This window comes from Ambystoma mexicanum, chromosome 5q (genome assembly GCF_040938575.1).
Source record: "Ambystoma mexicanum isolate Mex_15411 chromosome 5q, UKY_AmexF1_1, whole genome shotgun sequence".
NCBI classification, from domain to species: domain Eukaryota; kingdom Metazoa; phylum Chordata; class Amphibia; order Caudata; family Ambystomatidae; genus Ambystoma; species Ambystoma mexicanum.
The window spans coordinates 416,783,803-416,805,922 of NC_090933.1; the positions used below are offsets into that span (position 1 = coordinate 416,783,803).

The 22,120-nt window shown below is 47.7% G+C and overlaps 1 protein-coding gene across 1 annotated transcript in view; it reads right to left on the reverse strand.

The window, feature by feature from the left end:
• Positions 1-22,120, reverse strand: part of NPC1 (NPC intracellular cholesterol transporter 1) — an 847,233-nt gene that overhangs the window by 145,576 nt on the left and 679,537 nt on the right. Inside the window, exons 19-20 of the mRNA XM_069620902.1 lie at positions 9,423-9,538; positions 8,510-8,639 (exon numbers count right to left, since the gene is read on the reverse strand). Coding sequence (XP_069477003.1) covers positions 8,510-8,639; positions 9,423-9,538 — 246 coding nt within the window. The remainder of the gene's footprint in view (positions 1-8,509; positions 8,640-9,422; positions 9,539-22,120) is intronic.

The following is a 22,120-nucleotide window of genomic DNA, read 5'->3' on the forward strand; positions in this document are numbered from 1 at the left end:
TGCAGCACAGAACGCAAATCTTACTTTGACAGGGTTCAGTGGTACATATACTCTTGCATTATCTCTGATGTGGCGTATAACATTAACTGAAACTGTCTCAAGCTAGAGACGTTTATAATAATCGAACAAGGAAACCAAGCTATGCATACTAAGCTGCATCCATAATTTGCTGTGTGTTTTGGAATGTATTGTTAGGTCAAGATCAACCAAAGTGGAAATTCACTTGCGTGTCTTAACATTGAAAAGATGAATGCACCAACACCATGTGAGGTTAGGCACTCGTACATAAGAGCGTGTGCAAACGCAGCAGCCTCCTGTTTCCAATGTGCATGTTCAACCTGCAAGCTATCAAACATTTTGCTCCCGCCTATACACTATGTGAACCAATATAATGCTACTTATGGTATTGCTTTTGTAACTTTGACCTGCTTGATGGAACCTGTATATTTCCGCTTCTCTGCAAGGACAGTTTCCTTAGTAACTAAGAAATCTGATACATAGCCTTTATATTTGAATCTATGTTAGAACTTGATTCTGCATGCGAAAGCACAATATTGTTAACGGATTTCAAAGAAATTAACTGGGAAGGGTTCTTGTAGACAAGATTGCTGAATTGCGCGTCCCTGTCAAAAAATGTATAGTTACTCACTGTAGTGACTAACATACTCCTAGTCCATAGTCCCCTTTCCTCCATACTGCATGGGCGTACCTCGCTAGGGACGGGAGACGGAACCTTTTTCACCAGAAAAAACATACTTACCCTTTAAATTTAGAGGCATGCGGGGCGAAGCCCTGGGAGCATGCGCTCCCCTGACTCCGCCCACCGGTGCCACTCAGTCCCCATTGATGCATCGACAAGATTAACATTGCCTAATGACACCAGTATTATTAGAGACGAGGATGGTGGGACGTATGGAGCAAAGGGGACTATGGACTAGGAGTACTTTAGTCACTACGGTGAGTAACTATTAATTACTCCTAGGTCCCATCCCCTTTCCTCCATACTGCATGGGTGATTACAACTGAATGTAGCCCCAGTGTGGAGATGTAACCCTCCCTAATAAGTTCCTTAAAACCGCCTGTACGAAATCCGCGTCCGACTTGGAGCCGGCGTCCAAACAGTAGTGCTTACAGAAAGCCGAAGTGGTAGCCCAGGTGGCTGCACTGCTGATGACCTGCCACGGAACCTGTCCCTGGAATGCGACCGCCGTGGCCTTGGCTCTGACAGCGTGGGCAAGCATGCTCGCAGGAAGTGGTTTACCCTGCCCCTCATAGGCCTCCTTGATGGCTGCAACCATCCACCTTGCTATAGAGACTTTGGATGCCTGATAACCGGCCCTTGACTCACCGCAGTTGACAAATAGAGCGTCCGACTTGCGGAAGCTCTTGGTCTTGTCCAGATAGAATTTCAGAGCGCGTCTGACATCCAGACTGTGCAAGACCCTTTGCGCATCGTCCTTAGGATCAGCAAAGAAGGTAGGTAACACTATCTCCTCATTTAGATGGAAAGAAGAGACTACTTTAGGTACAAACGTGGGGTGAGTTCTCAGGACCACCTTATCCCTGTGAAAGGTAGTGTAGGCTTCTGACGCCACCAGTGCCTGGATCTCGCTGACCCTAAGCGCAGACGTAAGCACCACCAACATGGCTGCTTTATTGGTGACCAGTCTGATGTCCGCCGACGCCATTGGTTCGAATGGTTTGTGCGCCAGGGCGCCCAACACTACTTTGAGGTCCCCCACCGAGTGTGGTTTGATGGGTGGGTAGAGCCTGGTGAGGCCCACGAGAAGTAATTTAACCACCGGGTTGGAGGAGAAGAGCTCCTCCTCCAAGTTCCTGTAGGCACCTATGGCTGCGAGATAGTTGCGGCACGTGTCTATTTGCACCCCTGAGTGTGCGAGGTGTGTCGAGAAGGAAAGCACATCGTCCAACGTGCAAGAAAGGGGGTCGATCGCCTTAGAGTCCGCCCAATAACAGAACCTAGTCCATTTTCTTTTGTACTGGCTCCTAGTAGGCTTGCTCCTAGCGCCCAGAATAATGTCCAGGTTAGCCTGTGACAGGCTCGGATGCTTCAGCGTGACCTGCTCAGGAGCCATGCTGGGAGGGCTAACTTCTGTGGAGTGGGGTGGATGACCCTGTCCCACTGCTGCGAGAGGTGGTGAGCCGGGCCCAGCAGCAGGTGAATGGGCGACCTGTCCAAGAGGCTGAGGAGATCCGAGAACCAGGGTCTCGCCTGACACCACAGAGCTATCAGAATGTTGCGGAGGTGACTCTCTTATCCTGCAGATCACCTTGTGGACCAGGGGACTGGGAGGAAATGTATATGCGGTCATGCTGTTCCACTGAATCTGGAACGCGTCGCCCAGAGAGCCGGGGCCCTGCCAGGACATGAAATGCGGGCACTTCCTGTTGGACCAGGTGACAAAGAGAGCCACCTGGGGATTCCCCCATGTGTTGAAGATCCCGAGCAGAACCTGATCGTTCAATTGCCATTCGTAATTGTCCGCTCCCACTCTGCTGAGCCTGTCGGCATCCAGTTGGACTCCCTCGGAGATGGATTGAAGTCAGGTAGATGTTGTTCTCCAGGGCCCATTTCCACATGCTGACCGCTAGACTGCACAGCAGAGGGGACCTGGTGCCACCCTGCTTGTTGATGTAATACATGCAGGTGGAGTTGTCTGTTTGAAGGAGGACCACTTTGCCACAAATAAGCTGAAGGAACGCTTTGAGAGCGAGCCCAATAGCTTTTAGCTCCAGCCAGTTGATATGAGCCTCCTTCTCCTGAAGGGACCAGATTCCATGGACACTGTGGTTGTCCAATGTAGCGCCCCAGCTTTCCAGGGAGGAATCTGTGGTGATGGTGACTTGAGGTGCTGCCTGCCGGAAGGGCTTGCCAGTCCGCAGGTTGCAGTCCATTGACCACCAGGTGAGGTCGGGTGGAGAGAGGGAGGAATGCTGACAAGCTCCACTTGGGAGCCCCGCTCCTGATTCCATGCGGCTGCGAAGTGCAGCTGTAATCTCCTCATCTTGAGTCTTGTGTGGGGTATGGCCAGTAGGACCGCTGCCATGATACCCAATAGATGCTGGTACCACCAGGCCGAGGTCACCTCTCGGCTGAAGAAGTGACCTGCGGCTTCTTGATGGCCATGATCTTGTCCTCCGAGGGAAAACTCTCGGAGCCCATGTCCCATATGAGGCCCAAAAAGGTCAGGCTCTGTGTAGGCTGCAGCTGAGACTTCTTGAGGTTGATAGAACATGCCAACTCGTGGAGTGTGGTCATAAGGGCGCAGGAAGTGTGGTGAACCGCCTCTGGAGATCTCGCCCTGACAAGCCAGTCGTCCAGGTACGACTAAACATGGTGAACTTGGGCCCCGGAAGGATCTAATGACCCCTCAGTGTGGCGGCCAGTAGCTGGAGTTGACTTGGTACCTATGCTGGTGCGACAACCAGAGCGGTTCCTCCCACACACGTGTTTCCTTGGGAAGGAGTTGCCCTTGTGGAGTGTGAAGGAAAAAAGCAGCCCGGCCTTGGGCCTTGACTTGTGTCTAAGTCCTTCAAGTCGTCTGGAGACGACTTCTCGAAGAGCTCCCTCCGCTGAGCGAACCTGTTCTTCAGAGCATGCGGAACAACCTTCCCAGCCATGGTTGGGGCCAAGGCAGCAGAGGCAAAGAGTGTGGGGGTTGGACGTAGGGAAGAGCCCTTCGTAGGCTGGACACCTGCTCTAGCCAGCTGACGTCGACATGTGCCGGGGAGGAGCATGGTGCCAGAGGGACGAGTATCCAGGGGAAGAGCGAGTGGTATTACAAGTCAAACCCAGGAGCGCTGGTGAAATCGGCCCATTCACGTCAATGCGGAAAAGGGGACTGGAGAGTGGTGCCGTGGGGCGGAGTCAGGGGAGCGTGTGCTTCCAGGGCCGCACTCCTGCGCACCTCCAAATTTAAAGGGGAAGAAGGTTTTTTCTGGTGAAAAAGGTTCAGTTTCCCCATCCCTAGTGAGGGGCGCCCATGAAGTATGGAGGAAAGGGGACGGGACGCAGGAGAAGGTATTTTCAGGCTTGTTCTTCGCATCATATTGTCCCATAACACTTATTTCTTTGTAGTTTCCCTCTGTATCAGCCATTATGACAAGTTTACCTTCCAAAAGGGCCTCTAGTAAAAAGTTAATGAATTCCACCTGACTTGAACATTCTGGCACATTTAGTGGTGCTGCGGGCAGTCTTCCCGCACTTCAATGTCAGACATTGTGTAAATTTTTTGCATTGCATTCTTTGTGATATATACTAGGTCATATGCAGGAGCATGTTTTTGATTGATGCACCCACTCCACCTGTTTCAATTGGCTATTTTCACTGAAGTGAACACCATCATACACCTTCGGACCTGAAAACCACATGCACTAGATGCATCCTAGCTACAGGACTATTGCAAAGGAAGGGGGGCATTTTCTGCAAATTGCATACCAGTACTTTGTGATCCTGTACAGGGAAACACCTTCTTGCTCAATGAGCCCTCACCAGCATCTTCATGTTCTACCAGTTGTTTTTTATGTCTGGTATGTAGTCTATCAAGATTATCTTTGTGCATGCACTTCTTGCAACAGGGCTCAGGCCACCTCGTAGAGCATGCAAATACACATGCAGAAGAAACAAACCAAAGGGTTCTTAAAGGTGTTTATAATAATGGACTATTAATTCATTTGGAATTCTTAAAGCAACAAGTATTTAGATTTTCAATAGATTGAGTTTTGAACTCAAGCACTGTTTGCTCCGAAACAAACAAAAAGAAAAGCATATACCACTTCAAAGCACGAGTTTAGACGACCAAGGTTAATCTATCTGCATTACACCTTCCATAGGTTCAGTCAAACGGCTTTACCTGTAACAAATAACTAATCATTGAAAACCAATGAGGAACTTAATATGTAACACTAGTACTTTAATTTCATATCTGTACTATAAATATGGACATTTCTAAAACACAGTTAACATCTGAGCAAATGTTGGTCGAGCCAATTCATCACGCCTGAAAACAGCTTTTAAATGAGATCGTAGAAATAAAAGAAATCAGTCTGTAAATTAAGGAGATAATGAAGATTTTATAGACTTCGTTGGCAGCCATATTGGTAACATTAATACTACACGCCACGCACCACAGAGTGCCACCATGGATAATATCCTTCTATAGCTAGTTTCTGATGGGACAAAACCAATCCTCCTTTCATCACTAAAACTGCTACAGGGCATTTATTTTATACATTTTCTCCTGTACTATTTAAGGTATTTGGTAAGCTTAAAAAGGATAACAATATGGGGGAACAAAAACCAGTTGCAAACTGAAGACTGCAATGGGCATGGCGATGACTTCTACATACTTGATTGGGGAAAACTATGATCAATTGTCGGTAGGGACATTTTTCCAAACACTACAGCATTGCAAGCTCACACAGATCACTCTGCTTTGGGATTACAATTTAGGGAAATCTACGTTACAACACATTTAGTGACGCAAAGAATCTACATGTTTGTAAAAAGACACTCAATACATCACCTCCCCCTGACCCCTAGTAAGAGGGTGGAGTGAGGATGCAGGCAGCAGATCTTGTAATCAGAGTGCAGAACAAAAGACAATCAAAATGCCTTCCAATACACTTATTTAGGTATAACTACATGTTAGGCAGAAACCTGTGCAGTTCCCTCTGGGACCACTGCAAAAGATTTAGGACTACAGGTGTTTGGCAGTAAACCCACTTAGTAGCAGTCTGTACCACATAGGTTCACTTGGTAGCTGTGGCTGAGCAATCGGACTTCCCTCAAGAAGAGTTAGGCAGTATACAGGGTATTCACAATAGGTCAAGAGAACACAATAGAACAGTAAACACTGACCAGGGCTTGGTGTAAAAGAGATATAATTATTTATTTAAAACCACATCTAGAAAAACACACAGGCACTAATAGTAAGCAATTCAAAAACACGGTCACTAAAAGGTAAACACTCCCTTAAAAGAATATTAGAAAAGTCTTAAGTAAAGCACCACTTATTTTCAGACAGCGGTGAGCGCTTAACGTAGATGGCACTCTAATAATTCGGTTTAAAACGGGAGAGAAAAGCAGAGAATAAATTGAAACAGATCCCAACACTTTTTCACGAACACAACAAGAGAGGAAGGCAAAGTAACACCGTGAATTCAGAGTCAGTAGGCCGGATCCGCTTTAAGAGGATCAAAACGAAATCTGTCCAAGGTCAAACGGTTGCAGTGCACAAGAGTCTAGTAATGGTTCAAAAAGGAGTTGGACCAAAGAAAGGGACCAGTTAGAGGGTCAAGGCGGCCAGCCCAGTCCAGAAAGTTAAGGGGTTATTACCTTGTAGCAATCTTTAGAAAGGGAGGCCTGGCGGACACGGTACCTTAAAGTGGTAAGAACACTCCAGCGGGGGCAGTTGTTCCTGGCAGCGGATGCAAATCGGGGGAAGAGGGGATCTCGTCGAGGAGGAAGACAGGAGTCCGTTGCACTGCCAGGGAAGAAACCAACCGCAGAGTTTCTCAGGTAAAAGGAGCGGTCCTTTTGTTCGCGGTCCAGTGGTAAGTGGCTATCCGGTTGCCGGGGTGCTTGGCACGGGCAATTCGACCACTAGCCGGTCTGGGGTGTGAAGAGAAGGTAAACTGGTTGTGCGCACCAGTCAGGGGAAGAAGCCTCTCCAGCTGGGAGATCTTCTCTGTCGTCGGGAAGTAGCGAGTCGGTTCCGCAGGGCTCCACCGGTGGTGTCGTCGTGGCAGGTCGGCTCAGCTTCTCCCTCGTCGGATTCTCAGGTCCTGTGGCAACTTCTGAAGTTCCAGTCCCAAAAGCCCTGCTTTTATGCAGCATACCCCCATTCACTCAGACTAGCTGTCAATCAAACATGCTAAGTGGTGAGCCGGCCGGCTCACCAATTGGGCCAAGCACACAAGAGTGCGACTTGAGTTACCAAGGTAACTCAGTCCAGGGTGCCTAAACCCCCTCCCACATCCCCTGTGGTACCCCGACAGAGTGGAACCACTTTTGGAGGCTTCTGTGGAGAAGCCCACCAAAAAGTGGAACAAAGGGCTCGGCTTGGGTTGGAGTCACAGAAGAGAACACAAAACGCCATTTTAGAATCGAGTTCTGGCAAAAAATACCAACCAGTGAATTAATATTAATTAAATAAACCGGCGGTATGTTCGAGGCTATGAGAATTAAATAATTAAAGTTGGTAGCCTCGAACAATGGGAAAATCCCATAGGGAAATATTTGCGGTCGAATATAAAAAGTAGTATCCACTGCCACCAGCAAAAACTCGATCAGGGGGGACGGAGACGTGTCCCCTCGACTAACAGACCCCGGGGCAATCGAATTGCCCTAACCAGTACGTCCACAATATGATGGTTTGTACTGGTTTCTGTTAATAATTTGGGACTAGTAAAGCCAATTGTGACTTTACATGCACTGGGAGACAGTCAGTCCCAGGGTATGGAGTCTATGGTGGGGTGTCACTATGACACCCCTGTGTTACTGCACGGAGGGTGCTGTGTAACTCACATAGTAAAAACACATGAGACCCTATGGAGTAAAGGACCCCATAGCCCATAAAACACATTAACAGTCAAAGGAACACCATAAATCATGTCCAAGAGTGGGAGAAAGAGTCTCACTCTTGGCAGGAGAAAAAAAACAAACTCCAGAAATCCAGCAAAGCTGCTGGGGGACTCACTAGGTTAGGAAATTCAGCCTAAAGAGAGAATTCTCCCTAACACTACAGACTCCCACATTTGTTTCACATGGATTGTCCACCACAAACATTTTATTTAACATTTGAACCCCCGATCCCTACATCATGGTCTATATTTTAAGCACATATATGTGCTGCCTGAGGTATTGAACACTTCTATGCCAGCCAAATTAAGGTGTTCAACTAGTAAGAGGAGAGCACCATGGCAGACCATGAACCGTGCTTCAGAGATCACAAAGCTTCTTAACGTTTCCATGCTCTTTTCTCAATGATTTCAGTCTGATTTGGTTTGCATATGGCTATGTTAATATATTTAATACACTTGAATTCGACAGGGTTCAGTTTTTGTTTCTGGTACACCCACAACCCGTTTTCAATGAAGTGAAAAATAATTTCTGGGGTAAACAATTGACTAGCTGCTTGCTTTCATTAGTTCCAGAAATACTGAAAGTCTGGCAGACAAGCGCCACAACAGATTATATGGTTAAAGCTTAATCCAAATTAAAATGGCGTTTCTCCATTCAACATGCGTGCACCATTAGTATTCAACAATGTTTAAATAACAAAAATGGCTCTGCCTCTAGTAGGAGTCCAACGCCTTAATCACAAGGGTGTCACTAAGAGCTTAGTCATGGGCTCAAATGAAGAAGCAATGCAATTCAGAAAGATGCTCAATAAATTGTATTTCCCATACAAACATACACTAGTACCCAGAATCTGGAACACTGGCTGCATAACAGCAGTCCAGAAAGAGGACGACTGGCACTTACCCTTTACCACACTTGGGATTGGGGTTATCCGACAGGAACATGGGCAGAAATCGCATGAAATCTTCTCCCAGTGGATTTCTCTTGCCTTCAGGTGTTGGTGGGCGGCAGCGCATGCATTCAGGATCAACAACTGTGGAACCATTAACCGGAGTTACAATTCTTCATATCAACCAGTTTTAATGAGCCCTAACAATTCAAGAAAATAGCACAATATCTGCAAACAAACACCAACCATGCACTTTTACAATAACAAAATATTTAAAGTGCTTCGGAGTATTCACATCTGCTGTGTGCAGTGAGGAAGAGTCCTGGCTACTCTAAACTATGTAGGCGGAGCCTACACTTGCACCTATATCTTTCATGCTCACAAAACAATTCACACACCTGGTTCAACCTTGCATAGCTGCTCTTGCAAGTAGTTCAGCTGCAACAAAATGAAAACCAACTATTTTATCCAACCAACTGCTGTAGGAACAATGGCAATCAAAGTTTTCAACCACAAGGATATTGTATGATAATTAGAAATGGACCATCTAAGTGCTGGCTATAGCCCCCCTCTCCATAGACTGCGCTTTATGCTAATCCTTTTCCTAGTCTTCCAGTGATTTAAGGGAAAGGACCAGCTCCCTTCATCTGTGCCTTGCTCCACAATCCCAATACTGAGGGTACGTTGTGTAACAAGCATCTGCAAAGTAGGCTCATTTGCGACGTCGGACCTAGCAAAATAACACTTTACATACATGACTGTTCCTCCTGACAAATGGCACACTGTTGGAATGAGGGACAACATTTCACATCTGATGTATTAAGAGTATGGACAACATGATCTTGAATGACTTCCAAAACACATTTCCTTCTGCTCTATTCTCAGTGACTGATAGCGCATGCTGACAGAAAAGAAAGTGGCGGCTACCAGAAGCATTGCAGAACGTCTCCGTAGTGTTTCTGACTCTACAGCAGGTTGACTGAGGTTTAACCCAATCGAAATAATCATCAAGCCAGGAAGATGGTGAATATCCTATCTTTGTGCTGAAATAGAAAGGAACAACAGAAAAAGAAGGGTTAAGTCACTTTCCAACTACCCAATCAGTATAACAAGTAAATATCTAAAACTAACACCCAAAGAGGAAGTGCCATCCCATAAACTTCGGAGGAACACCTTAGCCCTCATCCATGCTGGATGCCGGCACAACCTCATGCTACTTACTATTTTTGCATTTCAGACTACATTATTACCATTCGTTTTAATAAAAATGTACGTATTTTCTTTCTCTCTCCCGCCTGACCTAGCTTGTCTTTTTTCAGACTTCAATACATTTCTGTAATAAAGGAGAGTCTTAAACATCATGGGTGAAGCGACAGCTACAACACACCGTGCAAGTCCCCCATAACCCCTCAGGTTATTACCACATAGAAGCTATGTCTTCAGCTCACACGTGATAAAGCAAATATGATTCGCAACTCAAGCTTGCGGGTAAAGGAAATACAGGCACACGTTAAGCACCTGGTGACCTAATGTCTACCTTGACAGTGGGTGTGAAACTCTGAAACGGCAGCTGAGAACTGTGAGATGTATTCTATTTCAATGACTGTGCTTGTAGTTACCATGTTAATTATGATGTGCTGAAAAAGTGTACTCTAGACTATACAAATGAGGAAGGCATGGTATCAGACAGTAAGACAGACACAAGTGATCACAGTTCAAGGGTGTTTATTGAACTTCAATTGGGTTTGAAAAACGCCCATCTAATCCTAAATCTAAAGATGGAAGCAAGCTATGACCATCAAATAATAACGCAGTGCTTGTCGAATCTTGTCAAAATAAAAGGGCCTATACTAATAAACCTTTTGCCAATCCTTACTTCTAAATACAAATAGTGGAGTACAACAAGTTACTTACCAAGCTGGTAACGTTCTTTCGATGGGATGCTCCTCCAACGTATTCCACATCTATGGCATGTAATGTCCACATCTGTGCACTTCGGAAACTTTTCAGCAGAGGGCTTCTTGCGTCGATAGCGTCAAGCCGATGTCCCTCGAGGGCCTCCGGCGAGGGTCGACGTCACCGGATGTATATATAGGACGCACGGCACCCGTTGCCTCAGTTTAGGTTTTTCCCCAAGAACGTGTGGCACCAGTCTCCTGCCAGTATAACTGCCTACAGCCTTGCGGAAATGGAAGCTGCAATCAGAGGAAATTCTCCAGAGGGGCAGGCTGTGAGGGCAATTTGGAATACGTCGGAGGAACATCCCATCGAAAGAATGTTACCAGTTTGTTAAGTAACTTGTTCTTCAAAGGGATTGTGTCCTCCGAAGTATTCCACATCTATGACAGACTCCCAAAGCAGTACCTGACTATGGAGGAGGGAAGAATTTAGAATGTGAATTTAGATTACCCAATCAAATGGCCGAATAGAGGACCGCCTTACCAAAGGCCAAATCCTGTCCATGGATGGAATCCAAAGAATAGTGTTTAACAAAAGTATGGACAGAAGCCCATGTGGCTGCTTCACAAATATTCCGAATAGGAACACCTCTTTGTAAAGCAGTGGAGGCAGCCACACCCCTAGTGGAGTGAGCCCGTAAGCATACTGGAGGGTCCTTCCCCGCCAAACGATAGCACTCAGTGATAGTTAGAATAATCCATCTGGATAAGGTCTGTTTGGAAACAGCCTGACCCAAGCAGTGTCCAGCATAACCAACAAAGAGCTGATCATCCACTCTGACCCAGGACATCCGTGAAAGATAAAAGCTCAAAGCACTCCTAGGATCCAACCTATGGAACCTCTCCACTTCCTTACCAGGATGCGGAGGAGGATAAAATGCCGGAAGAATCACCTTCTGGCTCAAATGAAATTCAGACAACCTTCGGAAGAAAAGAAGGTTGCACCCGCAGGACAACCCTGTCCTTATGGAAAACAGTAAAGGGTGGCTTGGCAGAAAGTGCCTGCAATTCACTCACTCTGCATGTAGGAGTAACCGCAACTAAAAACACAGTTTTAAAAGACAACAGTCTCAAATGGAGCTCCCATCAGAAACATTAAAACCAAATTGAAATCCCAACCCGGCACCTGGAAAGGGGACGGTGGAAACACATTAGACAGTCCTTTCAGAAATGGTGATATCAAAGGAATCTTAAAGTAAGAACACTCTTCAGACGAGCTCTTAAATATGGACAGCTCCGCCAGGTAACCCTCAATAGTACCCACTTGAAGGCCCTTGTGAGCTAAAGAAAGCAGAAAAGATAACACCATAGGAATGGAACATTTGAAAGGATCCACATTCTGACCCCTGCACCAGTTGCAGAACTTCCGGCAACGGTACAGGGATTTTGTTGCGGGCCGCCTGGCCGAAAGCAACACCTCCATCACATCATCCGGGAGGTCCCAATCCTTGTATCTCAACCTTTCAGAAACCAAGCATGAAGCTTGACCTCTGGATGGAGAACCTGACCCCCCCCCTCCCGTGAGAGCAGATCGTCTCGGTAGGGAAGATGGCGTGGAGGGCAGATGGACATGTCGAGAAGGTCCGGTTACCACGCTCTCCTGGCCCAATCCGGAGCAATCAGCATCATTCGGGAACCAAACCTCCATAACCTCCGCAACACCTGAGGAATGACAGGGACTGGAGGAAACGCGTGCAGCAGTGGGAATGACCAATCCACCATGAACATGTCTCCTAAGGCTCCTCTTTGAGGAAATTCCCTTGAGAAGAATCTCTTGCACTTCCGGTTGACACTGGTGGCGAAGAGATCCACTTGTGGGGTTCCCCAAAGGGCAAAGATCTCCAAAAGGACTTCCTGAGCCAACTCCCACTCGTGTGAGACCGTGCTCTGCCTGCTCAGAGCGTCCGCCGCAGTGTGTTCATCTGCGGCCAGGTAAACTGCCGAGATCGAGATTTCCTGTTGGATGGCCCAGAACCAAAGCTGGATCACCTCCCTGCAGAACGTGAGTGACCCTGCCCCCCCCCCCTTTTGTTGAGATAATGCATGGTCACTGTTTTGTCCGTCATAATCAGGACAGTCTTCCCCCGCACACACTGCAGAAAAGCCTTCAGGGCCAGCCTGATGGCTCTCAGCTCTAACAGATTGATGTGGAGTCTGGACTCTGATGGAGACCAACGGTCACTGGCTGTCAACTCGTTGAGCATGAGGGAGGCATCCGTCATGATAGTCACCTCCGGCCATGGTTGCCAAAACGGTGCCCCCTTCATCAGATTTCCTTCGTTGGCCCATCATAGAAGATACTGGGCGACCGAGAGCGGAATCTGAACGGGATCCGACATCTTGCCAGAGAACTGCGACCACTGCATCTTGAGAGCCCACTGCAGGGATCTCATCCGCAGTCTGGCCTCTGGCACCAGAAAAGTGCAGGACCCCATGAGGCCGAGCAACCTTAAGAATTCGAAGGCCGGGAGACTCTGGGCACAGTGAAACTTGTCCAGCACCTGCAGAATGTGATGAGCCCTCACCTGGGGAGGCGAACACTGCCCCAGGGACGTGTCGAGCACTGCTCCAATGTATTGGAGCCGCTGGGAAGGTGTCAAATGCGACTTCTTTAAATTTAGGGAGAAGCCCAGCTTGTGACGGGAATGGCAGGTGACGGATAGATGATCCAGGGCTTGCTCGTGAGAACACGCCCTTATCAACCAGTCGTCCAGGTAGGGGTAGACGTGAACCCCCCCCCCCCTCCTGAGGTACGCTGCCACAACCACCATCAGCTTGGTGAAGACCCTTGGGGCGGAGGTCAATCCGAATGGCCGGACCCGAAACCGAAAGTGCGAGTCGCCAGCCGCGAACCTCAGGTACTTCCTGTGCTCAGGATGAATCGGCACATGAAAGTAAGCATCCTTGAGGTCCAGAGACACCAACCAATCCTGAAGTTTAAGGGCCTGTAGGACTTGAGAAAGTGACCATCTTGAACTTGTCCTTCCTTAGAAGCTTGTTCAACCAACGCAAGTCCATGATGGGTCTAAATCCCCTGTCTTTCTTTAGGATAAAAAAATAAGGGTAATACCATCCCTTGTTTCTCTCCGCTACCGGCACCAGTTCTATGGTGCCTTTCTCCAGCAGGGATAGGATTTCCTGCGCAAAGAGCGGATCCAGACTCTTCAAAGAGAGCTTCCCCGGTGGATTCTTGTGATGCTGCTGAAGGAAGGGAAGGCAGTAGCCGTGGGCTATGATATCCAGAACCCATGCATCTGAAGTAATGGCACGCCATTCTCCAAGATGCTGCGCAAGTCTGCCCCCAACCGGCAAACCATGGGACATGGCCTCATGACTGAGCTGGAGCAGCGGTGGCAGTGCCTGGAGGCAAAGAGGCAACTGTCTGAGCCACTTTGGCACCCCGAGGTCCCCGTCCACCACGGGTACCCTTACGTTGGCCCCTTTGACTGGCAGCTCCTCTCGATCTACCAAAAGAGGAGTAGAAACAAAAAGGAACCTCCCCTGCACTGCTGTCCACTAGGACAAAAAGGCAGAGGTTGACGTACTGCAGCGCTCAAAGACTCTGCTGCAGCTTTGGAGGTCTGCAACCTCTCCAGGCTCTTGTCAGCCTTGCTGCCAAATAAATGAACGCCGTCAAAGGGCCTGTTCAGAAGAGGGGCTTGCACATCAGGAGCAAACCCCGACTTCCGCAACCACGCAAACTTGCGTAGGACGGTGCTCGCAGCAATGGACTGGCTGACGCAGTCTGCCGTGTCCAAACCCGACTGAAGGGATTCACACATAGCATCCTTGTCATCACGCACGAGGGCTGGGAAGCCATCCCTTTCCTCCCCCTCAGGAATATGCTCAGCCGCTAAGGAAGCACAGTTCCACAGAGTGTTTGTAAATCTTGCCAAGGCACATGTGGAGTTGACAGCTTTCAGTGCCATGCTCCCTGAAGAAAAGACCTTCTGAGCCCACCCGTCGAAGCGCTTGTCGTCCCCATCCGGAGGGATGGTAGGGTACGCCTGCTGCCTCGAGGTGGCCGTAGCCGCCTGAACCACCAAACTCTCAGGAGTGGGGTGAGTAGGCAAATAGCTGGGGTTGCTAACAGATGGGTGGTACTTTTTCGACAAATTCTTATTGACCACCGGAAGCAATTCCGGGGCCTGCCAAGCCGATGACGCCCTTTTTTTGCAACGTAAGATGAAAGGGCAATACCGGGTCAGGGGGGGACCTTGGTCCAAGATGTCAGTAAGGTCATACAGAATAAAATCCTCAGGAGGACTGGACCACCCCAGGTATTCAGAGACCCTAGACATGAGCCGCCTGTAGGAAGAGTCTAGGCTTAGGCCTACCAAACTCAACTTTCGGAGAAGTGTCCAGGCCACTGGCATCATGGAGGGTCTGCCTCAACTCCTCCAAGGGACTGTCATCCAACAATCCCGGAGCCTCATCCTGAGAAGCAGCGTCTTCAATGTCCAACCTTTCCTTCTCTTCAAAAATGTCAGCCAAAGGTCTGGAAAACCCAGCCAAATTGACAGAAGAGGGCCTGGGGCCCAATACCGGCCTCCCAGACTTAGAGGAAGCCTCCCTAGGCATAACCACCTCCTCAGGAAACTCCTCAGACACATTGCGCCCAAAAAGCACTGAGGGCGCCGAGGGCATCCAGAACATAGGCGTCGAGACAGCCGAGGGCTTCAATGCCAGAATTCCGTGCCGTGGGTGTCGACGCCGAGAGCTTCGGTGTCAACACCGCTACAGGCGTGGGCTGATAGGACGGTACTGCATCGTCCGAGTCCGACTGTCCTGGCGCCGAATGAGTCGCCGTTGGCGTCGATACCTCCACAGGCCGCAGCGGTCTCGCTGGGGCCTAGGACCGAGACCTGGACGCACGTCTCTTGCGACTGCTCTGGTCCACACGGGACCTCGAGGGTTCCCTGTGCGGGTCGCAGCGCGAGCCCGAAGGCATGCGAGCCGCGGTTCAAAAGCGTTCTCTGCCTGCTTCGTGAGAAGGCACGACAGGAACCGTGCCTTGCTACTGGAAAATCATAATTTGCTCTTTAAAAGCCGCCCACTCCTCCGGAGTCGAGGACTTCGTGGGACAGGCTACCTTACGCACGACACCATCCTCCGAGGAGGACGGGGAAAGTGACCGGTGCCGGCGCTTCCTAGAGTGCAGCGAGGACGAGGAATGGTGGGAACCACTCCGGGACCAAGAACCTCGAGCCTCCACCCGACGCGGAGAGTTGCCCCTTGAGTCGACGGTGGAAACCCTAAACTTCGATTCGGACTTAGAGGGCCCCCCACCTACCTTGAGCTTCCCCTTCCTTTCACGCAAGGCCTTGGTGGTTAGGGACTGGCATTTCGAGCAGCAGTCGGTGTCGTGCGACTCACCCAGACACCATAAACAAATACGGTGCAGGTCGGTCAACGACATCTTGGATTTGAAGTCCCGGCAAGTCTTGAACCCGGACCTTGGAGTCGAAGGGGTCGAAGAAATAGACATCATAAAGGTTGATAATACACACAAGGCGCGCTGAGTTTCACGAAGCTATACACGTTCGCTGTCGGAAAAAACAGAACTGAGGCAACGGGCACCGTGCGTCCTGTATATAACATCCGTAAACGTCAACCCTCGACGGAGGCCCTCGAGGGACATCGGCTCAACGCCATTGACGCAAGACGCACTCTGCTGAAAAGTTTCCTAAGTGCACAGCTGTGGACATTACATGTCATAGATGTGGAATGCGTTGGAGGACACAATGCCTTCTAAACAATGTTATGCAGAAGAAAGGTGTTCACAAAATGATACTTCAGGATATTCAAGCCATTGGCTTCCCTTCCCCACGTTTTTTAGCAGGGGACAAGGCGGCACACTCGAGCATAGCAGTCTCTGGCTTTTCTAGCACCAGGATGCAGTTCAAAATCTGAACACCAGGGCCTTCTCTGCCAAAGTCTCTTTGCCATTCAAAGTCTCTTATTTCAGAGGGCCTGATGCAACACATCAAACATTAAAGTTCCTTTCTTCTTAGGATTTCACATGTACAACTTCTTGTGTGATTTACGGTTCATACCGTATACCCCTCTGCCGGGATCAGACCCACTAACACAAACTTTCAATTGGTCTCCCTCCGCAGGGCTTGGACCAAATTTATCTACTTTTCCAAACTTTCTTAAACAAAATCGAATTACTTGTTCTCTTCTTGATATAACCTTTTTCTCAATTTCACTTTTGCCACTTTTCAGCTGGATATCTTACAGAGACTTTCGATTGAGCACCAACGCGTTGCCGGACCACTGTCAAAAAGGTATTGTATCTTGCTTTTAAAGTTCAATCACTCATCAGCAGTTCAACTTTACTTGCGTCTCTTATCACACGCATTTTAACAATGTTCAGTTGCTTGCAACCTTGGCTTCAACACAGACTGGTCTTTTATCGGTCTCCCCAACTCACCGGCTGTGTTAATTTCTCTGATGCTCCTTTGTTCTTGGAGCCAAGGAAGGTACCACAGTGGCTGCTGCTTCTCCCCGCCTTGATTGATGCGGGAGGGCCCCGAGTATCTCCGACACACAATGTAGGATTCTTCAGCCTGGATTCCTGGTCTTGCGCTTTCTATTCTCGAGGGTTCTGGAAAGCAACGGTTCCTTGTCAAAAAAAAGGTCAAGGGATTTTCACTCCTTGCGATCCCCTTCTGTTTTGCTGTCTTTCCTCTCTCGCTCAGCTGCTGCCTCGAAACTGCTGTTTCCTCGTGTGCTTTGCCTCACTCAAGAGTGTGTTTTCGTGCTCCGCCTTTTATCCATGTGGGGAAGCTTAATGGAAGTCAGGTATGTGTGATGGTCAGTAATTGCCTGACCTCGCCCGACCATTGTATTAGCACACTTCAGGTATACTGCTCGGGTGTTAGTCTGTTTTCTCCCATAGCGGGATGTCCATGTGAAAGTGTTTGTGTTGTAAAAAGGGGGGATGGGGGAAAGGTAAATTTCATAAATATCTTACTTGGTAGGATGGGGTAAAGGTTTTACAGGGAAGGGGATACCGTGTCTCACCATCCAGTGTCCCACTCCCTGAAGACCCCTCACCAGGTAATCCTCCCTGCACTGGTCCAACCCCAGGAACTGGATCCAAAAGCGGTGGCCGTGTCCTGGCCACCTGGATGACAGATTCCCGGGGACTAGTGGGTGAGACACATTCTGGTTTCTCACACAATACAATGCATCAAAAACCATCAAGAACGATTAACAAGTGCTTAAGTATATCACATTGTTTGCAAGTGGAAAAGATAGAAGTTTTTCTCTCCTTGTGAGACCAGCAGTACACACGGGCAAATTCCTGCAAGGCTGCCTTGGCCTTTCATCTATCCTTCTGAAGTCGATTTATTGAATAACATTAAACTACGTGGCCTTATTTGCAGACTTCCAAAGCAGATCCATCTATCTGTGCTTTCGCCTGAATTTGTTCAAGACCAAAGATAGAACTATTCATTGGGCAGGCTCTGGTGAGACGAACACAAAGTACTGACTATGCATCACCAATGAAGAATCATTTAAGCACCTCACATTATTTTGTCCCTCCCTCCAAGCAACGAGAGCCAAACATCTTGGCCAACTGATTGAAGGCTACTCAACGAGGGATGCAGAGGAGTGGTGGCAATTAATGTTCTATGGAACGAATACAAAATTGACTTTTGCACTTACCCTCTTCTTGGCCGACAGAGAGATGTTTGGAAATACAGACTTGGAATGTACAGGACTCTGAATCATTGTGTTTCCTAGCACTCCAGGACTTACAGAACTAACCTGGGATAGTAACAAATCTGAGGCATGTTCATGCGTAACAGACAAGTGTGGCGATGACACACACTGATTGTGATACTGACATTGAATGACTTCTTGCAAAACTGTGAAGTCCAATTGTTTTTGTCTGTTTGACTGTTTTGTTTGTTTTTCTTTTTAAAGGTTTGTATAAGCCAATAAAAATTATAAAATATAAAAAAAAGTATAGCATTAACTTCAGCAACAGAAACACGTGCTGTTTACAGCATTTCCAGGTAGGCAAACCGTGTTAGCATGTAAACTACACAAACCGACAGGTTATTACGTCAGCCATTGAAAAGGGAGGATGTGATGCTCTAGGGGCCAGGGGGGTGCCTGGAGAGAATAAAGTATATGAGCGGTTCTAGAGCTAGATGGGCATTGCATTGTCAGAGCTTCACGACAGCCAGAGAAAAGAAAGCTATGCCATGTGTAGGAGGCAGAGAGAAGGAAAAGGTACAGGCAGCTACATAGAGGGGAGCCGAATTTTAAGTGTAGAAGAACATTAGGGAAGGGATTCTGAGTGCATCTGCCAAGTAGAGCACATAGGTAATGTGGTTTAATGTGGGTACATAATAGAGAAGGAGATACTAGTTACAAGATTTTAAGATTTGTGAAAAGGTTAAAAACAAGCTGTTTTTAAGGATACGGATACAGAATTTAAGCTTGGAATGTTTGCAGATGACATTCTGTTACACCTAAGGCACCCCAGGTCCTCAATACCCGAGAGGTGCTCAAAGAAATAAAAACACTATGAGGCTCTTTTGGGCTTCAAAGTAAACACCCCAAAGTGCATCCCCTTCCTTCTTCTGAGAGAGGTGGAGATCTTGGAGGAGTTAGGGGAGTTGCCATTTGTCAAAGATCGGAAATTGAAATATCTGGGGATCCATCTCACTTCAACATTCTATATGAGTCCAATTACCCCCCCTCCCACTCCCTCTTTCTTAAGAAAACTATAGGAGGACCTCAATGTATGGTCAAAGTTTACCATTTCATGGTTGAAGCAGCTAAATGCAATAAAGATTACCTTCATACTGAGGATCCTCTATGTTCCAGATGCTACCCATTTGGGTCCCAAAAAGGGTCCTCGCAGAGATCAAATCCAGGATTGTTTGGTTTCTGTGGCAAGGCAAAAGACCAAGGATAGCATATCATACCCTAATACTGCCTAAAGAAACAGAAGGAGTGTGTTTCTCCGATAAAGAAAGTTATTACATGCCATCTGAATTGATAGTCCCGATAGCCCACCTATGTAGGGACAATGGCAAGCAGTGGGCCTATTTGGAAAACCACCTGCTGTCCCTGGTGACAGTAGGCAAATGCCTCTGTGACCAGATATGTCTCCACAAAAGAAGAGATCAGAGATCATCCCGAGACGAATGTGGAAAATATGGCAGAGAGGCAGTAGTACAACAGGGCTCACAATATGCTCCCCCCCCCCCGCTTAGCCATATATGCCTCCCCCATTTGGGATAACATCGTGGACACTTCGCGGGTCCAGAGATGGTTCAATGGAAGTTCAGTATTTCAGAATTTACAAATAAGAGGGGTCATTGCGGATCCTAAATGGAAAGCAGAATTACAACAGGAATTAACCCCTTTGAGTAAATTTTGGACCCCTAGGTGGGGTACACAGGTCTAATAATTAAAAATTAACTGATCCTTTGTTCCGATTAAGGCAAGGAACAGAGATGGGGACTGAAACAGATGGGAACGAGGTTGGGGTTCCAAGAGTTCAGACTCCTATGACGAATTCAGGGAATGTATCACTTCACCCTTAGGGGGAGCTACCCCCCGCCCCTTCACCCCTGTGAGGCTAGGGAGGAGAGCCCGCGAAGCAAGACCCCCATTGAAGAACGGCGACAAACCTTGAATGAAGGAAAAAGAATCCAACGCACAAGCAAGCCTTTGACGCGAGAACGTATTGGTGGGCCAGAGCCGCACTACACCATGGAGTCAGCGGTAACGTGGAGAAACAAAGAGATGATAGAGAGATGCCAGAAGGCTGGCACCGAGAAGGGCGATATTGCCGAGACAGAGAAAGGAGAAGGGCTGTCTTACCTGGTGGTGTGACCACACTGCAGCCATGGGGGTCATGGGGCCTTGCGAACAGACACCAAGATCAGGGAACGGAGGACCGAATCCTCAACTCTCAGTGAGAGGATCCCTGAAACTGCAGAGATGGGCAGGAGAAGGAAAGCAGACACGTACACAATAGAGACACCAAAGAAAGGAATGAGTGGCAAAGTCCACTCTGAGATGCCCACACTGGAGCATACCCAAAAGCCGAAAGAGTACCAGGGTTGCAGGAGGCGAGTTGAAATTAACACAGAGATAGAAATAAGAAAACCACTCAAAAATAAAGCAATCCAGAGGAGTCTGGAGAACCCCAGAGAGACAAGGGACATTGTTTCAACCTATGACAAGAAGGGAATCTGGAGGGCTCAATCAGTCTATATAAGACATAATACTAGGGGGAAAGAAAGCATCCAAGTAGGTGGAATAATCCCTCCCCTTTAGGAACTTGAGGTATATGATTTGTGTAAAGACTAGTCCATTTTCCTGAGGAATTTAAAAAGATCATGAACCATTTCTTTTGTGAACTGTCAAGAACGAACATTTGACCTATGACCAGTACTTTTGGTGAGATCCAACTAATATTGGCTGGACGAAGCAAGAGCTCGGCGGCTACGGCTCTGGCTTATTTTTATGTTTTTTCTAAACTGGTAGGGCCAGATAGTGAATAGGTTTTGGACTGAGGACTACCTTTTGGATTTGACAACTGACGGGCACCGTTTGTTTGGTTTGTAGGCAAGGAAATCCCTCTTAGCAGTAGGGACAGAAAGGCATTTTTCCTTTTAGTCAAAATAAAGACCCTTGAAATGTTAACCTCTAGTCTGACTCCTTCTGGGTTCACCACACTCCCTATACTATAGAGAACCGCGTGCATACAACTTCAATGTCGCGTCAATATAAAATGCTGTCAAATTATTGCATACATGGCAAAATGATCCACAGAGGCTAGCCAGGATGGTCCCAAATACAGGTTCTAAATGTTGGTGGCAGTGCAAAGACTGGGCCTCATTCTGGCACATGTGGTGGTCATGTGGGAAAGCCCAAATATTCTGTAAGGAAGTACTAGGGTGAATCAGGGACATAGAGGGAAAACAGATGTGTCCTATGTTGGTAGCATTCATGCTGCAGCAAGAGGACGAAAACTGGAGGCAAGTACCACACATGGTACACGTTTTACTATTAGAAGCAAGGGCATGTCTGGTGACATTTCGGAAAAGACAGAATATGCCCACTGAGCAAGAATGCGTCATCAAAGAAAGAGGCATATATACGAAATGAAGAACTGCCTTGTTACATGGAACGGAATATAGTATCGAATCCGAGTGGATATCTTCAACACAAGAATATCAATACAGGTGGTACAGGGACAGAACATCAGGTATAGAGCAAAATTGGGACAAAGGAATTGGGACCCGAGAGGTGACCCAAGTTGTTCCCTCTCCCCAAAGCCCCCCGTCCCCACATTAAGCCCCACCCCTCATTTCCACAGAGGAACATTAGCGTCTAAGGGAATGAAAGTTAGCTGCATGTGATGTACTGTAATGCCATGCATGAAGAGGAACAACGAGGTAGGGCGGTGGGAGAGCAACTTTAGAGGGCTCTGCACTCCAGAGGTGGAGGGAAGGAAATAAGGATGCAGCGAGGGGTGTACTTTGTGGGGTTGGAAAATGGAATGTAGAAACGTACCAAATTTGTGTTGAATGTGGTTTATCTCGTTTTTATTTACAATCCAAAAAAAGCTAACAAACATACATTTTGGAGAACAAAACAAGAGGTTTGGAAAGTGATGAGCACAAG